Source organism: Xiphophorus maculatus, chromosome 4, assembly GCF_002775205.1.
Source record: "Xiphophorus maculatus strain JP 163 A chromosome 4, X_maculatus-5.0-male, whole genome shotgun sequence".
NCBI classification, from domain to species: Eukaryota; Metazoa; Chordata; class Actinopteri; order Cyprinodontiformes; family Poeciliidae; genus Xiphophorus; species Xiphophorus maculatus.
In genome coordinates, this window is record NC_036446.1 from 18,154,459 (window position 1) to 18,177,298 (window position 22,840).

The 22,840-nt window shown below is 38.3% G+C and overlaps 2 protein-coding genes across 4 annotated transcripts in view; both read left to right on the forward strand.

Moving 5' to 3' along the window:
* The first annotated feature begins 358 nt into the window (after positions 1 to 358).
* tmem41b (transmembrane protein 41B) lies at positions 359 to 6,982 on the forward strand. Its single transcript, XM_005812114.2, has 7 exons — positions 359 to 600; positions 2,016 to 2,133; positions 3,675 to 3,803; positions 4,023 to 4,116; positions 4,880 to 4,984; positions 5,247 to 5,385; positions 5,471 to 6,982. The coding sequence occupies exons 1-7, from the start codon at positions 501 to 503 to the stop codon at positions 5,638 to 5,640; spliced, it is 855 nt and encodes a 284-aa protein (XP_005812171.1). The 5' UTR covers positions 359 to 500; the 3' UTR covers positions 5,641 to 6,982.
* A 989-nt stretch (positions 6,983 to 7,971) lies between these two features.
* dennd5a (DENN domain containing 5A) overlaps positions 7,972 to 22,840 on the forward strand; it is a 32,093-nt gene continuing 17,224 nt past the window's right edge. Inside the window, exons 1-4 of one of the 3 annotated variants that reach the window (XM_023332665.1) lie at positions 7,972 to 8,230; positions 17,267 to 17,338; positions 18,145 to 18,254; positions 18,740 to 19,418. In XM_023332665.1, the coding sequence (XP_023188433.1) occupies positions 8,131 to 8,230; positions 17,267 to 17,338; positions 18,145 to 18,254; positions 18,740 to 19,418 (961 nt within the window). In that variant the 5' untranslated portion in view covers positions 7,972 to 8,130. Of the gene's footprint in view, positions 8,231 to 17,266; positions 17,339 to 18,144; positions 18,255 to 18,739; positions 19,419 to 22,840 lie in introns of those variants that run through there. The other 2 variants (XM_005812115.2, XM_023332666.1) reach the window with 2 other exon arrangements.

A 22,840-nucleotide genomic window follows, 5' to 3' on the forward strand; every position in this document is an offset into this window, starting at 1 on the left:
GCCTTCTGCTTTTAATACTTAGTACAATCTCTTACTGTCATTGAAAATATTTATATTGCAATTACATGAAGTCATGTATTTGGATTCAGGCACAAGTTATTTTTACTTTTCAGATACACAAATATCTATTGTCAAACATGTAAAATAGACTAAAAGTGGGACAAAATTAAAACAAATTTTGAATCTTTCCTTCCTATCTAACCACAAATATTCAAATTAAATCCCTGTAATTAACTTTTATCCTTTGATTTTTGAAAGTTCTCGATTTTCAGAGGACGTTTAAACATGAACTTATTTATGATGTAAGTTCAGCTATATTTCTGCAGGGGGCGCTACTGTTGGTAGTTGGGGGTTTGCAGCTCGACGTGTGGAGGTAAAAGGTCACTCTGTCTAACGTGTCGTCAGACTGTCACCCGGTGTCACCGTGCCGGGGTTGCTGCTGATTCACCCATCCATATACTGAGTACCTACCTTCGTAACAACTGTAAAAAATTTAAAAAATGGCCAAAAAGAGGAGAGATGTACGAGACTCGGACAATTTGTCCTCATCGGCGCAGACGGAAGTGAAGTCTGGCGACAGAGACTCTCAGCTTCTGAAAGGTAAGTTCTCTAAAGAGGCTAACTGTTGACCTGAGAGGAAAGGGGGATTGAATACCTATCGGCAATACAAATTAGGCAACACACTGCGCTTCGGTCTTCTTATTTACACGAACATCGGTCAGTATTGAAGAGCAGGAGCTAAAGTTAGCCACAGCGAGCTAGTGAAAAATTACCCTCGAGCGATGACTTCGATGGTTAGCATGATACCGTCAAATATAGTAACAGCTAAACAGCGAAACATACTTCTATCTTTTTAAAATAGCAACCCGGGGCAGCTGTAACTGTAACATTAAAATCACACGACATAATAGAGTTTTACCTCCTGTGATTAGATAAATAGTTTACGATATTCGTCGGACCATCGTTGATCCTTAGGGGCAGTTAACTCTAATTTAGTCCTGGGAAATCTACAGACATTTGTCATGAAAACAAACCGGAAACTAATCAAAGGAACTACAGTACAGACCAAAGGTTTGGACACACCTTTTAATTCAATGAGTTTCCTTTATTTTCATGACTATTGACATTGTAGATTCACACTGAAGGCATCAAAACTATGAATAACACATGTGGAAATATGTACTAAACAAAAAAGTGTAAAACAACAGAAAATACCCCTTATATTCTAGTTTCTTCAAAGTAGCAACCTTTTGCTGTGATTACTGCTTTGCACACACTCTGCATTTTCTTGATGAGCTTCAAGAGGTAGTCACCTGAAATGGTTTTCACTTCATAGGTGTGTCCTGTCAGGTTAATAAGTGGGATTTCTTGCCTTATAAACAGTCATGAAAATAAAGAAAACCCATTGAATTAGAAGGTGTGTCCAAACCTTTGGTCTGTACTGTATATTTATCACTCGTGTTAGTTCTCTGATTCTTGGTTACAATTTTAGACATTGCTGGAATGCTGTGGCCAAAAACATATTTGTTTACGTGAATTGAGTGAATAAGTAAATTATAGGTCATTTAATTTATACCTGTACATTATATCAGGTTGTAATGGTCTAAGGCTAAGCAGTATTAAAATTGCAACAGGTGCCAGAGTTGCACTGCCTGTCGGGTCATGATACTCCCACTGCCATGCATTCATGTCTTTTACACATCTGTTAACATCTGTTAATTTTTCCACCTGATTCTAGCCATCATACATTTTTTATGAGTTTGATTAAACAGAAGAATGCTAAAAGGTTTTCAAAATAACATGCCATCTTGAGAAAGTCATTAAATAGTTGTATCTTTCCTGAAGCTCGATTAAATGAGCTGTGACACCAGCAGCAGGAGTCTGTCCCACATGAAAACCAGAGTTTCCTTAGGGGCCTCAAACAGTGATCCAAAAGACATAAACAAATGACTCAAAACTCCCGAGGAGCAGGATTATCTGGTTTTTACAATAACTATCATTTTCTTTTCTCACAGAGGCTCAACAAAGTATAGGAGGCTCAACACGCATGTCTCTGCTAATTCTGGCATCAATATTTGCCTGCTCTGCCTCAGTCATGTACTTGGTCTACAGGAACTTCCCAGAACTTCAAGAGTAAGTTGCTGTTTGGTTTAGCAAATTTTAAACGGGTTATGTGTGGGGGGTGGCAGCATCAGACGTTGTACCTTTTAGTGTGAGTCACTATTATTAATAATAATACTCTGTTGCTTTAATACTTTACTGTTGAATACAATCAGTTTATTCTAGTTGAGAGGCTTGCTTTCACTGAGAGCAAGCCTCAGAAATAATCTTTTGATTGAAATGCTCAGTCCTTTTTTTCCTGACCACCTGCGAATTTTGTAAATGAGTTTTAAGAGAGCTTCAGATTTAAATATGAAATTTTACTAATAACATGATCAGACTTTGTTTACACTGGGGAAACAGTAAGCAAAACTTATAGTTAAAATGAACTTGTCAGCTCTTTTGTTAAATGTAGATAAAGGCTTTATATTAGTGTTTAAACTGAAGGAGAGAAATGTTTATGATAAAAGCAAGAAATGGACTCCAACAGCAGAACATCTGTCAAAACATGAGCAATAGAACTGATGACTTATTACAGGTAAATTAACAACTATATGTAACCCTCCTTGCTTGGTTGTTTGTCATCTTTTAGAATGACACAGAATGAAACACATTTCACAATGTGACTTCTGACTGCATGCTAGTGGCTCCACCAGCATTCCTCAGAATTCTTTATTTTTCTTTTTTTTTTTTTTTTGATGTGATTATATAGTTTTTAAAACAGTTGACAATTTCTCAAAAATAAAACAAAACATTCTTATTCCAAAAATAACATCCAACAACACAAAACAGTAAAATAACAGACAACTGCCATAGGAGTTAACAGTTACAATATTCACAAAACACATCTTTTAAAAAAAAAAAATATTGATTAATTTATACTTTGAACCCATCTAGTGTGACACAGAATGAAACGCTCTTCACAATGTGACTTCTGACAGCATGCAAGTGGCCCCACAGCTGAAAAATAAAAGACACAGTTAGTGTCGTGACTGAGTGGTCAGCCACAAACACCAACTTATAGGGTCATATTTTTCCAGCCAACCACTTTACAACTTTACAAATTACATTTGTAGATGTTAAAAGTTCTTACAGTATTTTGTTAATTGTTGAACTAGAAAAATATGACCCTCAGTAAAAAAAAAAAAAAAAACGTAGTGAAGAGCTGCTTCACTCGCACCTACCTTCACTAGCATTCCTCAGAATTCTGGTGGGGGAAGCCGCGAAAGTGCCTGAAGGACCCGTTGCATGCAGTTACTTATCACATCACTAGGTGGTTCTAAACGTATGCATCGATTAAAAATCTCATTATAAATACATGCTATTATTATTTTGGGTAAAAGTCACATACAGGTACATACACACTTTTCTCTCTGTAACATATAGCTGCATCATACTTTAGTCATACTTCCTCACCTTTTACTTTTACCTCAAAACTATCGAGTGTTTAAAACATGTCATGTTTAGAGGAGTAGCAGTGCTAAAGGAAGGACTCTGCTGTTTATCTGAGAATACATGATTAGAATTTTATGCTTGTTTTATTCTGAATTGCAATTGTCTTTTTTTTTATACAGTGATGAAATGGAAAAAATCAAGATCCCTAAAGACATGGATGATGCCAAAGCTTTAGGAACAGTGTTGTCCAAATATAAGGACACCTACTACACCCAGGTGTTGGTGGCATATTTTGCAACATATATTTTGTATCCTTAAATAGAAAAAAAAATCCCTTTTTGATTAATGAATTTTGGTTTGTTTTTTTGGCATTTAATCATTAATTTTGATTCAATTTTGTTTTGAACTTGGTGTAATATTGTTAGGCATGGCTGTTCTCTGATTTTTTTCCCCCTACTATTGCTTTTCACTGTATAGAAAGTGTTTCAATGTGTTTGTGGAGGAGTTCACCTTAACACTTGAGTCAGCCTCCAGACGTTTGCTATCCCTGGATCAATCTTCCTCAGCATCCTGTCTGGCTACCTTTACCCTTTCCCTTTGGCTCTTTTCTTAGTCTGCTTGGTGAGTAGAAAAGCTGTGGAAAATGAATTTGAAACAAGCCCTGCATAGTAACAAATACATCTATGCAAGAATATGCACATCCAGGATGAGCAATGGTTTTTTAAATTACTTTATTGTATTTCTACAAAGTATTAATTGAACATAAAAATCCATCGGATCATGCAGTTTTTTTGCCAAGCAAAATACTTTTTCAGAAAGACTTATTAACATGGTTTAAATTTCAATTATATAACTAGTAAGATTAAACTTTGTTGCTGCTATATAGACTTCCTTAAATTTATTCAATTATTATTATTATTATTATTATTATTATTATTTTTACAAAGTTTCTGACTTAGTTCAGCACATGAATGTGCCACTACTGGTTTTATTGTTTTCTCTGCCCGTCTTGCAACACTTTCAGTTTTCTATATTCTAACAATCTGTGTGAAAACTGTTTTGCAAAATATTATTCATAAATGTGTTCATAGTAGCAAGGGTTGTGGTTAGAGCGTGAAAACCCAAAACCCTCAACGTCATCTTTGGAACTTCTTGGTGTGGTTTCTAAATAACTGCACAACTGCTGCTTGATGTTAAGTATGCTAAGTATACAGCTGCTGGTTGGAGATAGACATTATTCTAATCTGCTGTTTATTTGTTCATTTAAGGTTGTTTTTCAGTTTATGATTTTTAACTCCTATGTGGCCTCTTTCCCTTTGATGTTTTAATATGTCGTCATTTTTCACATGACGACATACGTATGTAACTGCTATTCTTCTGGCAGTGTTCTGGACTTGGAGCTTCCTTCTGCTATATGTTGTCATATCTGGTGGGCCGACCGGTGGTCTACAAATACCTCACAGAGAAAGCACAAAAATGGTCCCAGCAGGTAATGATTCATAATAACATTAACTTGTGCTTTTAGCGGAATTCTGAAGACATAGAAACAAAGTTAAAAAAACAAAGTTAAACTGAAATTACATTTTTGTAATTTTTTGAATTAATGACTAGTCTATGAATCAAGCAGTCATAGCTCGCATTTTTTTCCTTTATGTTGATTGTACTATGAATGTTTTGAAAAGTTAAATTTTTCTGGTAATGTTTTACCAAGGTAGGACTAAGTTTCTTCTTTTTTCTTTACTTGTTGGCAGGTTGACAAACACAGAGATCATTTAATCAATTACATCATCTTCCTGAGGATAACCCCCTTCCTTCCAAACTGGTTCATTAACATCACCTCTCCAGTCATCAACGTGCCTTTGGGGGTGTTCTTTGTCGGAACCTTCCTCGGTAACATCCTTTGTGCTTTCTATTTTATTTTCCTTTTGGTGAGATTGGTTGTTCCTCACTCGCTTGTGTTTACCCCGACTGACAGGAGTGGCGCCACCGTCCTTTGTAGCGATCAATGCTGGAACAACGCTGTACAAGCTCACCACAGCCGGCGAGGCCGTGTCCTGGAACTCCCTGGCCGTGCTCGGCATCCTCGCCGTTCTCTCCATCTTGCCCGTCTGCTTCCAGAAAAAGCTGCAGCAGAAACTCGAGTAAAACTCTTCAAACACCTCAGCATCTTCTTCGCCGACTGACCCCACGGTTCCCTTTGGTTGGCTCAGGACCTCAGCCGTCGCACTGTAACCGCTTTTGCGTCAGTCTCGTGCACAGCTGCTGGAGTGCCGTTCGTGGAGAAGTCATAACAAGCACTGACCACAAAATGCATGCTGTGGTGGATTTCTTTTTCTTTTTTTTTTGCTCATGCTAAGCAACATGTAAACTACTTCTGTGCAGAATTATTTTCTGTGACTCATGTTGCTGATTCTGGCACAGTTTGTAAATAAGAAAATAGATTTATTTGTTTTTATTTAAGGCACGGCTTATTTTTCATTCTTTCCAGACAAGTACAGGTGCTATTGGTAGGATCCTTTCATGGTCTTGCTGCTGTGCACAGGTTGTTATTCTGTCTGCAGCAGTGCCATTAGTATCTTATTGAAACTGTAGTGAACATCCGCCTTTAAAGTCACCAGAGCAATGGTTGGCTATCTCTGGCTGAATAACACCTTCCAAACGGTCAAGTCTTTAATTCTATTAATATTTATTTGAACATTTTTTTATCTCAATTGTCTGTACCACCACAGCAATAATGTGACACTGTTCTGTTTTGATTTTATTTTTTAATGCTTAATCTTTTGAGGTGAAAATGGGTGTTCTAACTAAAATTGTGCCTGGATTCATTGCCACACTTTTCCCTTTTTAACCTCTATTTTAATATAAGCAGCCTAAAGAAGGACTTTGCTTTTTTCCCAAACACGCTCAAGCTTAATGTTTCATTTCCTGAGAAGATTTCCAGGGATTGATACTCTTCTGTCATCTTTAACTTATTCAAAGTAAATATTAATGAGAGGGGGTTTATTAGAGCTATTAAGAGGTCTGTATTTGTACGCTTAAAAACACTATTGACTTTGAAAATGGAACTTATGCATTTGGTGAGGGAAATCAATAAATTATGATTAATGCAATCCTATCCCTTTTTCCTATGTAGTCAAAAACTTCTAACTTCATATTTCTCGCAAATGCTGATTCTCCCCAAAAAAATAAATAAATAACGCAGGTACATTTTGATTGCTATTACAGTGATGTTTTCTACAGAGTCCCATTACCAACCTCAGACTGAATATTTATTTGTTCTTAATGGTATTTTATTCCTAAGAAAGTAGATAATTTTTGTCATCCCCTTTTTTATTTTATTTTAAATTGCAGTATTATTCTGTGCTGAGTAGTGAAGTCCTTCTGTTTCTGTAACAACCGGATAAGTTTCTTTCTGTCCAGACTAAGTTTTTTTTAATTCACCAATTAAAATGTTTTTACTTTGCAATTAAACTGCTGTCTGTAAAAAGAGCATGTTTGTTTTTTTGTAGATGCTTGATGTTGAATTTCTCAAGTATGAGGTTTTAATGGATGGGTTAGTTCTTTGTGTTCATAAAACATTAAGTTCTCTTGAATGACAATGTTTTCCTTTCACATCTCAATTATTGTTTGCTTTACTTCAAATTTGAAAAAACAAACAACAAACCCTTTAAATAGAACAAGAAATTCCACACAATTAAAGTGTGAATAGTGCCACCAAGTGGTGATGATTGGTTATTCAGGCCATTCTTCAAGTTCACTGGCAGAGCAGAGATTTTAGATTCCTAAAAATTTGGCAACAGACAGTTTCGGGTTATTATAATTGATATTACGAAAATGTACAGATCAGAGCCCCTCCTGCGTAGTAGAAATAATTTGATGCTATGTCTATATATTTTAGAAAACGACTAAATAACTTTAGTTATTCTTATTAATAACTACAATAAGAATGCCTATCTGTGTATCAGCAACCCTTTGATTTTGACATCCTCTTCAGAAATAAAAGAATATAGCAAAAATATACTCTGCAGCCTTTATTTGTTGAAAATAATGAGTGCTTATATACTCAATAATAATTGGGGACCTCTGTTAACGTGTTCTGAAAGCTGAAAATGTTGCCACCATCAATTCAAAAACGTTTGAATTGATGGTCATGAACATTAATTCAAACGTTACCCAAGCATTTCACAGAAATTTTCTTTAATATTCACAAGTTCCTACATGTATTTAGGTTTCAAATTTATTTCAAATGCACATATGTTTACTAAGACACTTAGGTTAACCTTAGGTATTTAATCTTTACTTAGAAGAAAGTTTATTTGAGACAATTACTCATGTAAATTAAGTTTGTTCGTTAATTTAGAAGCTAATGTTAGAAATCTAATTCAATTCTAATTTTAAAGCTTGTGCATTTGAATTAGAGCTTTTAATTTGAAGGGCGTTTTATTTTGAAGGATGCGTGAGCGGATGTGTTCGGATCGGCTGTGCCTACTGCGGGCTCAGCAGCTAAATATGAGTGCAGATTTTCGAGCCTCGCAGTAGCGTCTCGCACGTAATGGCCAGGAGAAATCACTTTTCCGAGTTACTTTAATATGCTCGGTGTTCCAGGTGTGAGGGCATCACCGGACCAGTCCCAAAATGACCACCGGTTTCAGCTCCGGTTCCTCCCGGTTCGCAGATTATTTTGTGATCTGCGGACTCGACACCGAAAGCGGGCTGGAACCCGACGAACTGTCCGGTAAGCCTATTAGCCGTTGGGATAAAATGTCGTGTTGATGCTGGGCGAAATAAGGAAAAACTAGATTGTTAAACATGTGTTCCTACAGTATTTATTTTCCTTTTGGGGCTCTTTGTTTTCCGTTGTACTCACTCTTGTTTATTTGTGTGTTTTTAATATGTAACGTCGGCTGTTGAGGTGAAAGCGAATCGAGTATAATAACGCTGGGCCTAGTTTACCTTCCCTCCGCCTGTTTGTTTGTAACGCTCGATTAGGATCGACGGGATTACTGACTGACTATTCCTCTTTATCTCATTTTAATTCAGTGGTTGTCCTTAACCTCCTCTCTGTCCGTGTTGGGGTGTGTTGTAATAAACATTTAAAGTGGAAAACACTCAGCTTCAAATGCACTTTAGAGCGGAGTACGTATATTTAACAGTTATGTGCTTGTTACAATTACATAAAGAGAATACATGAAAATAGTCATGCACACATGACGTAGTTCAGACTGTCAGATGTCCCCTACACAATACCAGCATCCACCAGAGACTCGCTGTACTTGTAACATTTTAAAAAGGGCACACCCTTCCATTCATAAACAATGACATAAATAGCTTAAATGCCTAATCTTAGCACAATAGTCCGTCACACTTCTGTATTTTCCCCCCTCATGGGCCCCTTTTGTTGTTGTTGTTTTTTTTCCTCAGCAAAAGTATTGTGATTGAAAGAGACCTCTGCAGCATATAGTTTGGGAGCTGAAGTGATAGGATACAAGTAATTGAGACTTTCAAGGGACAATCTTCACCTAGGCCTCCCACTGTGAATAAGATTTGATGGCATTTGTTATGCTGTAGGGGGGACACTTTGGTGCCATGGCAAGTGATTAGTTTAAATGCAACGATGAAAGTGTGACGTGAGTGGCCAACACTGTGTACAAGTGTTTGGCACATTGGTGTGTGATGACCAGGACGGTGATGTCAGGGCCGACATGTGGTATTAAATCACCAGATCTCAGCTCAACTGACATGCAGGACTGATGATTGCCTCAGAAATGAAAACACAAACCGAGAAAACACCTTTTTGTTGCCTGTTGACAATGAAACAGACCCGAAGCACTGTCAGTACTTTAGACAACAACTGTGCTAGTGTGCAGCAACAAATTTAACTAAACATTTTGAATTCAACGATACCTTTGACATAAGAAGCCTAATCACTGTTTTCAAATTTAAATACAGTACTATACATTTTCTCAGTTAACAAAGTCTGCTTTGGGAAGTTTTTAGGTCTGTTAATTTCCTTTAAGTGTTTTTACTGTTTTATGATATTAAACTTTGTAAGATGTACCAGGCTTTTTAGTGCTAATGTCAGGGTTTCCCACTCTAATGCCAGTGTTAACAATACTTTATGGGGAAACCCTGAATGCTTAAGAACTAAACACCAGTCTACTGACCTCAGATTATATCTTTAAGATTATATTTGCATTCAAATGTCCCATTATGCTTATTAATACTGAAACTTCTTGTTCTGGTTTGTAAAAACGACTCTTTTCAACTTAAAACGGGTAACAACTGGGGCTAGAATCCCATTACTTTCAGTCTTGTTTAATTGGGCAACCTTGAATATTTTGCTGTCTGAAAACAGGAACCAATTAAAATCTGTGAAATTTTCCTGTTATCTTGTTTCTGTCTCATTCAGGTGTGATTTATTGTGACTCAACAGGTAGTGAAAGGCCTGTGAGGCTGCTGTAGCTGAAAGAAACTTCTTCCCTCCTTAAAGTGACAACCGCACCAAAAATCGTTTTAGTTGTTTAAGGGTAATGTGCTTCTCCTTTTTACTTCCTTTCTCAAGTTCCTGTTTACAGCTTTAAGGACAAATTCTAGGATGAAATAAAACTTAAGAGCATGCAGTCTCCTTTTTGTAACCAGGCACTATGGTTACCCTGATACTAAAATTTCATCCTTTGATAGTGATGCTAAGAAAAATGCCCCAGACAATTTTCAATACCACAGAAACCTTTTTTGAAAGGACAGAAATCTTTCTAGAGAATGCCCTCAGAAGCATACAACTAAAAACAGTATAAAGATACTGGCTCTATCTTTATTGGGGTAAGACCAATGAATAGAAGGCAATTTAGCACCCATTTAGAAAAGAAATATATAAATTGAAAGTGTTACTTTCCTGTAGAGCAATACATTAAACAAACCCTTCATGAAAGTATGTATGTTGAATTCAGTTAAGCAGTTCATTGGAAATACCTTTTTTGTTATGAAATAAGCAAAACGTTGTTGCCCATGCAAAGCATGTTTACAGTGTAGAAAAATCCAGTTTGTACAGATGAATGAATGAATATACTTTATTAACCCTACTGGGAAGTTCACAAAGTATTTAGCAGCAGATCTGTTCAGTTTCTGGTCATTTTTGCACCTTTTTTTCCCTCCATGATCAACTTGAGTGAGCTAGATTCATAAAAAGTCAGATCGCTGTGAGTTCTGACTGGTTCCTGCTCACCGTTGTTGACACATTGTCATTTTAACATCGCAATGGGGCTATAAGTAAGTTGTCAAAATTTAAATAGAAAGTGTTACATCGCGTGGCTTTACTACTTCAGTTCAGGACATGCAAGAGCTTTACTTAGCTTCTCACATTCATCTTAAACAGCGGAGCTTCTGTATTTAAGACGCTTCACTGGCATAATGGTGCTAAGCTAGCACGATGACTTACTTTCTCCCTTCAACTTTTTTTGACATTCCTGTCTTATGAGCAATATCCCTTGAGTCAAAATGTTTGCTTTTTTGACTGAAGAGGGCCACAGAGGTTCTTCTCCAGATGTGCTTGCCATGCTATGGGAGTTGAATCGCACTATAGATGAAAATGTGCTAACCAATTGTCAATTCCCAGCACCACACTGCTGTTTTGATTCTTAGCCATGATTGTTCAGGTGAGCTCTTGCAAGTGAGGGAAGGGAGTGTCTGTGTGTCTGCAGGGCTGCCGTGCAGCATTCTGTAGCAAATATTGATTTTTGCATCAGTATTTGATGGAAAATAGAATCTTTTTAAAAGTTTGTTTTTTTAAATATTATGTTGACAACTATACTATACACAATCTTAAGCAGACACAAGGTTATTTTGTTTTCTGACCACTGATCAGTTTTGAAGTTCATCTTGTCTGCTTGTCTTCTGTTTTAAGTTGGCTTTGCATTTAATGTTCATTATAATTCATAGTTAAAGACAAATCTAATGTTTTTTTTCCCATTAAGCAAAAACAATAAGCTTTGTGGTTGTAACACAAAAAAATCAATGAAATGTGTGTGGGCAGAAGAAATACTGTATTGGGATTCCTGTTTTTCAGAATGTTCTGTAGTGTGACTAAAAATGAAAATACAATGACTTTTTTTTTATTATGGTTGATCAGATCAAAGTGTTTTTTTCATAGGTAGTAGACGGCAGCATGAAGTGTGAGTCAGACATTTACAGAATAATTTTTACAGGTTCCTAAAAAATGTGCCTTATTGTCACTGTGTATGATTTTTATCATGCTTTTAAAAATCACCTTTTTTTAAAAAAAAAAAGAAACAAAAGTTGACTTCATTACATAGGAAGTTCATGTTTTCCCCAGGTGTGTGATAACACTTCTTTTAAGTGTCTGTGCATAGTCAGAAAATGCAACCCACCGAAACCTTGCTCAGATGCACAGCCTGAAGGTTTGAGGTCAAACATCTCTGATGTTCTACTTACAGCCCTTTGCTGCTGTTTACTGTAGAACGAGGTTAGGGGCTTGCCCTTATCAACTGTTTCAGTTATGACTTGAAGAAAGGAAATAGTGTGGAAATTCCATTGTCACGGGCTGAAGATAAACGTTTGTTGTAGGTATGCTGTTCCTAGAAGTTCTCATTTTTTGCCAAGTCAGGAATAAATAAATGGCGTTACAAGAAGGTTTCATGGCTTCAGGTTTCAGTTTGCTAGCTGCAGTGGATTAGATTTTCTTTGACAAGAGCTGCATGTAATTTTTCAGAATGCACATAAAAAAGTACTCAGGATGTTCATAAATGCTGCTGTTTTTCTGTTATCTCTAATAAGGTTGCCTGAGTCAGTTGGGTAGAATTGCAAAACGGGGATTTCTGTAGCCGGTTGCTTATGAAAGGTCAAGTCTGCATCCCTGAGTTGTTTCGGTCATGATTAGAGATGAACCAGTCAATCAGCCAAAGATGACAATTAGCCATTTTTTCTCTGATTGGCTCTGATGTGTGGTCAACGGGTAAAATACTGTAAAATCTGACAGTTTTATTCTGCTACTCAGTACGTGTTTCAAAACTAAGAACTTTGACCAGATTTCTAGAAATGCTTTGACCAGATGGGTCTAATCATGTTTGACTGAAGAAATATTTTTTGATGCAGAAACAGGGAATCTTATAATTCCTATTTGTTTTTGGATGGGATTCATACATTTCAGTCTATTAAGGAAAACCCTGCTCTCTTTGTCATTCTGCATTTTCAAAAGTTTTTTAAATCCAAGCATTTGAGGACCACTGCTTTGTCATTCTGTTATTCCGAAAGCTCACATTGAACGATTTAACTGAGTTTAGGCTGCTAACTTGGCTGAAACAAACTGCTGGCTGGTGATTGATACTGTGAATGAAATAAGCAATTTCTTTCTCTTTCTGTTGGATTTTCTCCAGGGAATTAAATGAAACTCTTTGTGTGATTTATTCTTAATATGATGTGAAGTGTTAACTCATGTACAGTGGAGAAAAAAAAACAACAAAGAAATGGATTCAAAAAATTTCTTTCGGCACTGTGTTTGGCAGCACACTTGGGACTTGATTTGCATATGTATGACCCTGCGGCCTCTCAGCGACACTGGAAACAGCAGGAACTGGGACATGAGTAAACTCTATGGACAGGCTCTCTTTATTCAGATGCTAAATATCCTTTTAAATTTTCTGGGCTGCCTCTCTTCAACCCTTCTCTGCAAACAAATGAGGACGAATGGTTCAGCTAGAAAGCTTGGTCAGTTTCATTGATAATTTTTCCTCAGGAGCTTGATAAGCAGTTCAGGGATATTAACAATCTACCTAGAAATAAATTTTAGGTTTTTTTAATTTTTTTTAGATCAAGTATGATGGCAGCTTGCAGTTGTGTGCCTTATTAGTTGAATGCAATAAGATGCAGGATCTCAGATGTACTTTTGAGAAGCAGTTCTTCAAAATGTTGGTTTCTTACTTATGTTATCTTCACATCTTTGACACCTTTTTTTTTTCCCCTGAGTGAAATTTCACTTTTAAACTTGACGCGTTGAAGTGGATTACATGGACTTCTTGGCTTGAAATTGTCATTCATCGAGAATATAGAATGTGACAGACAACGTTTGACAGCCTCTTGTAGTGCTGGTTGATGGGATGTTGAAATGGTTTTCCTGCAGTGGGAGAACATTTTTTAAATGTTTTGATAAGGGCTAGATGATGTGGCCTAAATTTAGCACCACAATATAGTTTGCATTTATTTGCAACGTACAATATCTACTGCAAAAATTATACTATGGCAATGATCAACCCCCCCCAACAACAGGACAAAAGCAACACATTTTGCAAGTATTTTTCCACTTGATCCAAAAGCAGATGAGATCTTTAAAATGGTACACTAGACCGGTGAACATGTCAGCAAAAACAGCAAGCCATCACTCATCATCGGAGACAAATTCAGAGCCGTTTCATGTTTAGTTTCTGTGTTGGGACTGAAGTGTGAAGGTTGCGAACTGAAGAAGAAGAGTATCTGATGCTCAGAGCTCCGGTTATTGATAATTTTTTCCCTAAATGTTAGCATGTATTCCATGCTGTTCTGCAGGAAATTGAGTTGAGTTCTTCTTGAATACAACTTCACAGGAAGTGAGGTCCATCCCTTTTCTGGTGATCCTCTCTACAGTAGGCGTAAGCGTGTCGGAGCACAGAAGGACCGTAGAACTGTGGGTGGTCTCTGGCTCCTCATCTGATCACTGCTGCTTTACTACTCCCACCAATATCCATTTATGTTCTCATGGCATCACAGATCTTTTGAATAAATGACAAAACAAGGAATTATGTGAGCTTGATTGGAGTAATTAGAAGTTTGTCATATTGTTTTTTTTTTTTTTCATATTCTCAATTTGACTTGGACCTTCAAGAACATCTTTAAGGATTTTTAAAAATCTAACAAGGTAGATAGGAATGTTTTGTATCGACTTCCTCTGTTTTGCTGCTGATGTGGACTCCGATAAACGCCTCCCCATGTTTCACAATCAGTAAACTTTGCTTTTTGAGTGCAAAGTTCAGCCTTTTTGTGTATTCCCCTCTGCCCCTCTAAAAGTTGTGGTTACCAATGTGCGCTTATTTTTGCATATTTATTACCAAAAAACCCAATTCTGTTCAGCAGAATTACATATTAGAAAAATTTAAATTTGACAGCCTGCTCTAAATATTTATACGTATATACTGTATATATTTTTAATAAACACCAATGATTAATTTGCTTGATTATGTCAAACTGTCATTGCTGCATTTTGAGTTGTAGATAAATCATTGCTCTCAGTTACAAACATCACTCCATGGTTTTTTTTTGAGGCGCTATGGGTTAGTTTTAAAGCCAATTGAAAGATTGTCAGTTTGAGCCCTTGCTCGGCCACGTGTCAGTGTCCTTTGGCGAGAAAACAAACCCCTCACTGACCTCAAAATGATTATCAGAGAAAAACTCTTGCGTAGTTGCACTTCGTCTTCATAGGATTTAAATAGTTTACTCCAAACATATAGAGAATGTAGGTTTTTGTGGTGCTGTCTGGATTCTGTTTCCACACATTTCTATTAAAGATCGTAGAATTTCAGTATCCTATCATTATTACAGTAGAATATTAACTGGAGACAATTTCTTTCTTTTTCTGATGTTTTTAGTCTTAGTAATCCAGCTGTCTGGCTCCTGTTGTAGTCTGGGTTGTGTGTCTGGCCTCCTTTCGACTCTGTGGGTTGTTTGGATATGAAGGCATCGAACAGATTAGACCAAACCCTTAAGATTTTCAGTCGGTCACTAGGATATCTTCAACAAAGACCCCAATATAAAAGTCAGTTGGCGGTCACTGACAGTATTTTAATCGGATCATTTAAAGATGAAGGCTGCGTTTGTGAAATTGATACAGCTTGAGTCAAATGTCGCCCACATTTGTCGTAAGACACCATAAAAATCGACCAAATAAATCTATTATTCTAAAGTTATTTCTAATCAGTATGCAACAGAGGAGGATCACCTCCCCACACATTAGGAAATTGATCATTTCTTGGCTTTGTGAAAGGAATCATTTAATAAATGTAATAAAAAATGATCTCCTTTGTCTCGTGGAAAAGGTCTTGTTTCTCATTGGCAACATTATAGCTGAAGAACAGCTTTACTTCAGTGCTGACGTAGGGGAGCCAGAAACGCTTGGACAGCATGTGTTCTTCGTCTCACATTTTTGTACTTTATGTGCTGCATGAAAGTGCTTTTGTGCCGGCAGAGATTTTTCATTACTTCTTAGCAAATGTGATGCATCAGAGGGACTGTAAACAGCATTGCCTGGCCGCTTGCAAAGAGTACAAAGGGTTTGCTTTATGTGAAATGTTAGATAACCTAACGTAGCCACAGGGCTGAGATGTAAGTGCAGTCATTCACCATTATTCAACCCATGACCGCCTGCTGACGACATCCGCATTCTACAGAGTTGACTCGGTCGGAAATATTTGTATGAAATGTTAGAATTAATACTTTGATAAATACTTTGGGATTTTGTGTTGGTATTTAGGCACATGGATACACACAGGTTCATCCCACTGAATAAGAATATCTTAAGGAAAATTTTATGGTGTATCTCATCCAGGGTTCCTTAAAGAGTTGTTGCTGATACTGAAAGCTGTGGGCAGGACGTATCTAATGTTGCAGACTTTATTCCAGGGCTTCTGATGAAGCCTCTGACTGAAGATGCTTTCTTATTACTGCATCAGTGCTGTGCGTTATGGAGGTGATCGGCCTGTTACTCTGCTGAGGAATTAAGAAAACCCAAATTTCTTTGATAATCGTCTTCAGCTCATCTGCATTGTTTGGTCTGGTGTTCTTTGTTCAATGCCCTGTAGATTTTTTGCAGGGTTTACATCAGGCTAATCTTTTGCCCAATCAAATGTCATTATGAATGATGAATGGACCTAACTTCATAATTCTCTATGCTACTGTTAATTCAATAGCTAACATCTGTTTTTTTTATTTTTATTACAACTTTTTAGTTTTATGCTTTCTCCTTCCATCAGTACCCTTTGATGCAACACTCCCTGAACTGTTTTATTTTCCTTTTTTTTTAATGGTCTTACATGAGGTCATGTTTTGTGAAAATTAATTTTGTTTTCATTAGCTGGAAGTAAAAACACTCCAAATATGTCACTCTGTGTGGACTACATCTACATAAACTTCACATTTTGATTACTGAAACAAGTAAATTTTTTGATGATGATCAAATTTACTGATCTGCACATCTATGCTCAATTTCATAAACCCTCTTAAACATGAAGTAAAATGTGTTGTATGTATCATTTAGTGTGCTTAGTTGCTTGATCTTATTCCATAGTTGGGTAAATATGAGAATCTGTCATTTACTTCCAACTTCTAAGCAGTTTATTTCACTCAGGTTTACATTTAGCTCAGAAGATTTTTCTCTGTAATCACACTCTAAGCTGCTAGTACAACTGGTTCTGTTCTTCTGTGTTTGAGTTGAGAACATTTGTCCATGCTGCAGCATTATGTTCACATTGGATCTTTAGGAGGCACCAATAACATTCAGAACTGCTTGGTTCATATCATAACCCCGGCAGCTGGCTTGACTCGGCATTCCCACCTGACGCTGGCGGATGTTGTTCTCCGTGTGTATTTTGTGCTTTTTAAAAAAATTTTCTCCGTAGAGTGAAGCGCTAAAAGTAGAGTTGTGATAATGTGTATTCACAAACTGAGAAGTGATGCGCTACCCAGCAAGAACCAGGCTTGTAATTATCATATTTTGTTTTTATTTGTTGTGTAGCTTTATGCCAGTATATAGAGGATACTAAATTCAGAGATGGGGCCAGAGGAAAATTGGCGAGGTCAAACGAAGGTAACCGTTCCCACCACACACACTGCTTTTTTTCCCCCCCTCCCGACCAAAGCTTAGCTTTGACCCCCTTTGACCTTCAACCTGATGCACCTTATTATCACCCACCTTTCCCACTTATGCATCCCCTTCTTTTTTTTTTTTTTGCAAACCCCCAGAATCTGGGATGGATTTTTGCCCTTCCCGTTTTGTGCACTCCTAATTTCTCTCCCCCCTGGTTTCGTGTCCCTCCTCTCCTCCAGTAGCAGCTGAACAAGGAGCTGATGTCTGACAATCACTGCTTCTGTATCTCGCACACACATCCAGTGTCGCCTGCACTGGCATCGCTTGGTCAATGTTTACTCTCCCCCTTCTGCCCCCCCCTTACACTCTGAATGACTTTTCAGTGCTGCCTTGGTGTGTGCATCACTTCTGCTTTACTCTGGGTCTAAATCAACTCAACTTGTGCTTCTCTGACTGATTTACTCTGTGTCCCTCTGTACTGCCATTAAAGCTGTCGTGAAGCATTTAGAGCCGCAAAGTTTCACTTTTCACAAGATGCAGCTGGTAATTTGTTTACTTTTTCGGGCACAGGATGCAGATGGCAGCTTTACATGATGCAATACAAACTTCCTCTAAAGAGAAACGTGCTGATTTTATTTCTTTTTATCTCTTTCCCTTGGTGATGCGCCTGGCACTTTAAGCTTGCTTCTCAGTAAACTGCAGCTTTTTTTCCCCAGTGTCTGCATGTGATAAACCAACTAACTAATTGCATACTTGTCTGTTTTTTTGTTTTTTTTTGCATTTCTCTCTGTCGTTTTGACTTCCAGGTGAGAATTTTGAGCAGAGTCCGTTGCGGAGAACTTTTAAATCCAAAGTCCTAGCTCATTATCCTGACAATGTTGAGTGGAATCCATTCGACCAGGATGCAGTTGGCATGGTATGATTATTTGTGTTTGACAAACACATAATGATTGTTCACAGTAAAAACACAAAATCTTACCAAAGTAATTTTGGTAAGATTTTTTTCTAGAAAAAATACACTTGAAATAAGACAAAGCTGATTTACAAGTTACTTTTAGGAAAGATATAAGAGCTTGTTTTAGGTCAATAATTCCTTCATTTTGATAAAGTACTAGTTCTATTGGCAGATTGTTTATCCCATGTTGTAAGTGAAATAATGTGACAGTTGAACTAGTACTATTTTTTTAAGTCAGTATTGAAGAAGCTTAAAAGAAGCTCCTGTATCTTGCTGAAATGTTACTTGTAAGTTAATTTTGTCATATTTCAAGTGTACCAACATATTTCCACTAGAAACTAGACCAAAAAACTCAGTAGGATTTTGTGTTCTTGCATTGTTGCTAAGGTTTAGTATTATTTCCCACAAGATTATCACTGATTTCCTTTCTGCACCTCCTCCCCCAGCTCTGCATGCCGAAGGGTCTGTCCTTCAGGACGCAGGTTGACTCCAGAGAGCCGCAGTTCCACTCGTTCATCATCACCAGAGAGGACGGCTCGCGGACCTACGGCTTCGCCCTCACTTTCTTCGAGGAGGTGACCAGCAAGCAGATATGCAGTGCAATGCAGACTCTTTACCACATGCACAATGCAGAGCAGTACGACATCTTGCACACCCCAACAACCCCGCACGGACCGGAGGACCAGCGCCTCCCGCAGCCCCGCCCTGTGCTCCACGCCGCTCCGGCCATCTCCCGTCTGCAGCGCTTCAACTCGTACGACATCAGCCGCGACACGCTGTACGTGTCCAAGTGCATCTGCCTGATCACGCCCATGGCTTTCGCCCAGGCCTGCAGGAAGGTGCTGGAGCAGCTTCACCAAGCCGTCACGTCCCCCCAGCCCCCGCCACTGCCGCTGGAGAGCTACATCTACAACATCCTGTACGAGGTGCCCCTCCCGCCGTCGGGACGTTCGCTCAAGTTCTCGGGAGTCTACGGTCCCATTGTGTGCCAGAGGCCGAGCACGTCTGAGCTCCCGCTCTTTGACTTTGCCATCAGTGAAATGTTCAATCTGCTCGGGGTGGAGAACGTTCTTCAGCTGTTCACCTGCGCCCTGCTTGAGCTGCAGATCCTCCTCTACTCACAGCGTGAGTCTCACTCTCCTGTTTCATACAGTTCTTTCATACATCTTTTAAACAGAGTCGTGCGAGATTGCAGTAGATATGACTGGTTAACAATGCAACCAACATTAAACTAATTAATGTCTTAATATCCTGAAATATACTTCAGCAAAACTAAAACATCTCTTGACATGGAAATGGGGAAGGAAAAGTTACAAATGAAGATCTATCAGGTTTTGTAAGTTTGCTGTTAGTCTTGAGGTCTCTGGGGCTGATAGATCCACTCTTATCTGTGTGTAGTTAGCCTCCCAAAAGTATTCACACCCTTGAAACTTTTTCACACAGCAGCTAGAAACTGAAATATCTTGATTCAGTTTGTATGAGACAAATAACAAAAAATCTTTGGAGTTGAATTCTAAAAAAATAAAATATTGGAATCTTTGAACTTCATCGTCTGTGTTCAGTACGCCTTCTGAAAATGGGAAGAGTATGCCACAGCTGCACACCTATCAATACATAAAGGTCGACCAGCTAGATGTTGAGTGGAGTAGTTTGGATCCAAGGAAATTACAGTATTATACTGGCCCAGTCAAAGTCCAGACTGAAATTCAATTGAGAATTGATGGGGAAGATGAGAATAGATGCTCACAGGCACGTCTCAGCCAATTTAAGATGAGATAATTTATTAGTCTCCTGTAGGAGAAATGTGTCTAGGAGGCAGGGGCAAAACTGGAGTACAACAATAAGAACAGCACGTCCTAAAAGGACAATAGCCATAAATAAATATGCAAAAGCAAAAATGCATAAAAACACAAATGTCATATTGGCAGTACATCCCCATAACCATTTCCATTCACATATAACACATCCTTTACATGCTATACATCCTATTACTCTGTCTAGGGCCCTCTAGTCTGCCAGATCTGAATGATCATGAACTGGTTTTACGAAGAAGAACGGGTCAAAGTTTAGTTTCCAGATGTGCACAGCTGTTGCTTGTTACCCACATATCCGAGTTGCAGCCTGGGGATCTTCCGGCGAGAAGAAAATTGGATACGCGCTTGAATGATTATCCTGAAGAGAGTGATGCTTTGCAAATACAGAAACAAGCTGTTGGAAGTACATAGATCTACACATCATAAGCTTGATCAAGAATAAAAATTAACAAACACCTTTGTTTTTTTGTATTATGGGAAAAACCTTGCAATGTTTTCTCTGCGAAGCTCGTTGTGTGGGTAACGAGCAACGGAGACGAGGAAACATGCCTCCTGAAACTTGCAGCAGAGTGTTCACTTAAGCAGGCATGCCCTCCATACAACCCCCCTATCTTTTTTCTAATCTTTTTTTATTGAAAGCCATGTATTACTCCTCTTACTTTACATTTAGACACTACTTTTGTGTTGGTTTATCACATAAAATTCCAATAAAATGTATACAAGCTGATTTTGATGAAGGGGTAGGAAAATGGCCACTGTAAATCACTTTGGAGATGTTTCTTTAAGGAAGTCTTTCTTACACTTTCTCACCTGGAAAGGAAGCAAAATTATGTTAAAGAAAGCCAGGGGCAGATTTTAGAGAAATCTTTAACTGACAGAGTGCAGGTGTCACTTTCTACGGCTGGTGAACTGCTTTGCATGCTCTTCTTTCACAGTATTAACCATGTCAAGCAATCTTACTCATCCATGACGAGCTCAGAGAGTCTGCATCGACAAAACTTTCACAATTTAAAAAAAACAGTATTGCATTCATCTTGAGACTTATGTGTTGTAATGCTGCAATATATCTTTCTGTATTTATTTTTGCTTTTGAATTTGTACAGAGCACTGCAGGAATCAGATTTCTATTTGTAATGATTTTATGAAGAACACTTAGTCCTTGGAATCACGGAGAGCTGATCCCAGTCCACACTTATTTATCAACAGTTTAACTCTTGCGTTGCCTCATGAACAGAGGCTGCATGTTTATTAAAGAAACTTTAGAGAAATTAGTAGATCGCTAAGGGATGCTGGATCTGGTGTTGCGACTGGATCCATTACAGTTGCGAGTGATTTACAAAACGGAGGGCGCCGGGATGGAGAAGCTTTTAAAGGGGGAAAGCTGTCGTGTTGCCAGGCAACCCAGAGCCGGGGGAGGATGGTGATGATGCAGGATGATTATTATTGGTCGGGAGTGACATCATACCTCTCCTCACCCCCGTGAGGCTCATCACTGCAGAACATGTGAAGGGTGTTGAGCCGCGTTGCGGCCTGGGGATCTTCCGGCGAGAAGAAAATTGGCTACGTGCTTGAATAATTACTCTGAGGAGAGAGATGTTCTGCAAATGCAGAAATAATCAGAAACTGCTGTGTGTTTTAAATAGAGCTACACATCAGAAGCCTGATCAAGAGTAAAAATAACAAACACCTTAGTCTTTTTTTTTTTTTTTTTTTTTGTATGATGGGGGGAAAAACCTTGTCCTGTTTTCTGAGAAGCTCGTTGTGTGGGTAAGGAGCAATGGTCAGGCCTAAATTTGTTTCTATTCCTGGATATTTTCTGCCTGTGTGTGATTCGTGCAGCTGAAAGTGACAGGATAGATTAGGGGAGAGCGGCTTGACGGGAAGATCTGACCCGACTAGGGATGTTTGACTTGCACATCTACGCTCATTTGAGCCACAGCAATAAAAATGACTACAGATGTTCTTCTGTCTGCACATCTGGATTTTTCCTAAGCATACAGGCTCCTGTTTTCTTTTTGATCATCTGCATGATTGTTAGGGAACGAGGTCACCATAATTTTCTGGTTTCCAGAACAGAGGCCATTTAGCTCCATACTAGTCACTGTATCTATTATTTTAATTTCTCCTGACATCTCTGAGGAGCGACAGGCTGATCGGACAGAATTATGCTGCGATTCTGAATACCTGAGTATATCACTTTAGTTTTCTAATTCTTTTTTTCGTTTTTCTTTTGCCCAATTAGGTAAAGATAAAAAAATAAATAAAAAAAAACATCAAACTGCTCCATTTATGCTGTTAAGGAAGCTGAGGTGTTGAAACTAATCTATTTGGTGCTTTACAATGTTTCCTGTCACATCTGCACCGAGTAAGTAAATAGTTAGCAGCAAACTCTTATCAGCCCTCATTTAGGTCAGCTGCGAAGTATTCGAGTCATGCAGCTTTTTAAGTAGTTTCTTGTTCTGATGGCCTACTTTAAAAGGGGTTGGCTGATGTTAGTATTCTTGTCCCTATCCTGGGAAAGACGGCGTGCTTGAAGGGATGAGTGTTCCCCACTTATGGAGCAGCTCACAGCCAAATGTGGCCGTGGCATTTATTCTGGCACCATAAGAGGAGAGGCAGCGCGGCTGCTGAATGCACAGTAGGTGTCGGCTGGGATTGAGCAGGAATGCAGATGAGGACTGCGTGCATATTTGCTCGCATGGCCGTTGACTTAGGTGTGAAGCCCTGAGCTGG

Coding starts and splice junctions, on each gene's coding strand:
- tmem41b (XM_005812114.2), top strand. CDS start 501: ATGGCCAAAAAGAGGAGAGATGTACGAGACTCGGACAATTTGTCCTCA. Junction 601..2,015: donor AGACTCTCAGCTTCTGAAAG/GTAAGTTCTCTA, acceptor CTTTTCTCACAG/AGGCTCAACAAAGTATAGGA. Junction 4,117..4,879: donor CTCTTTTCTTAGTCTGCTTG/GTGAGTAGAAAA, acceptor TTCTTCTGGCAG/TGTTCTGGACTTGGAGCTTC.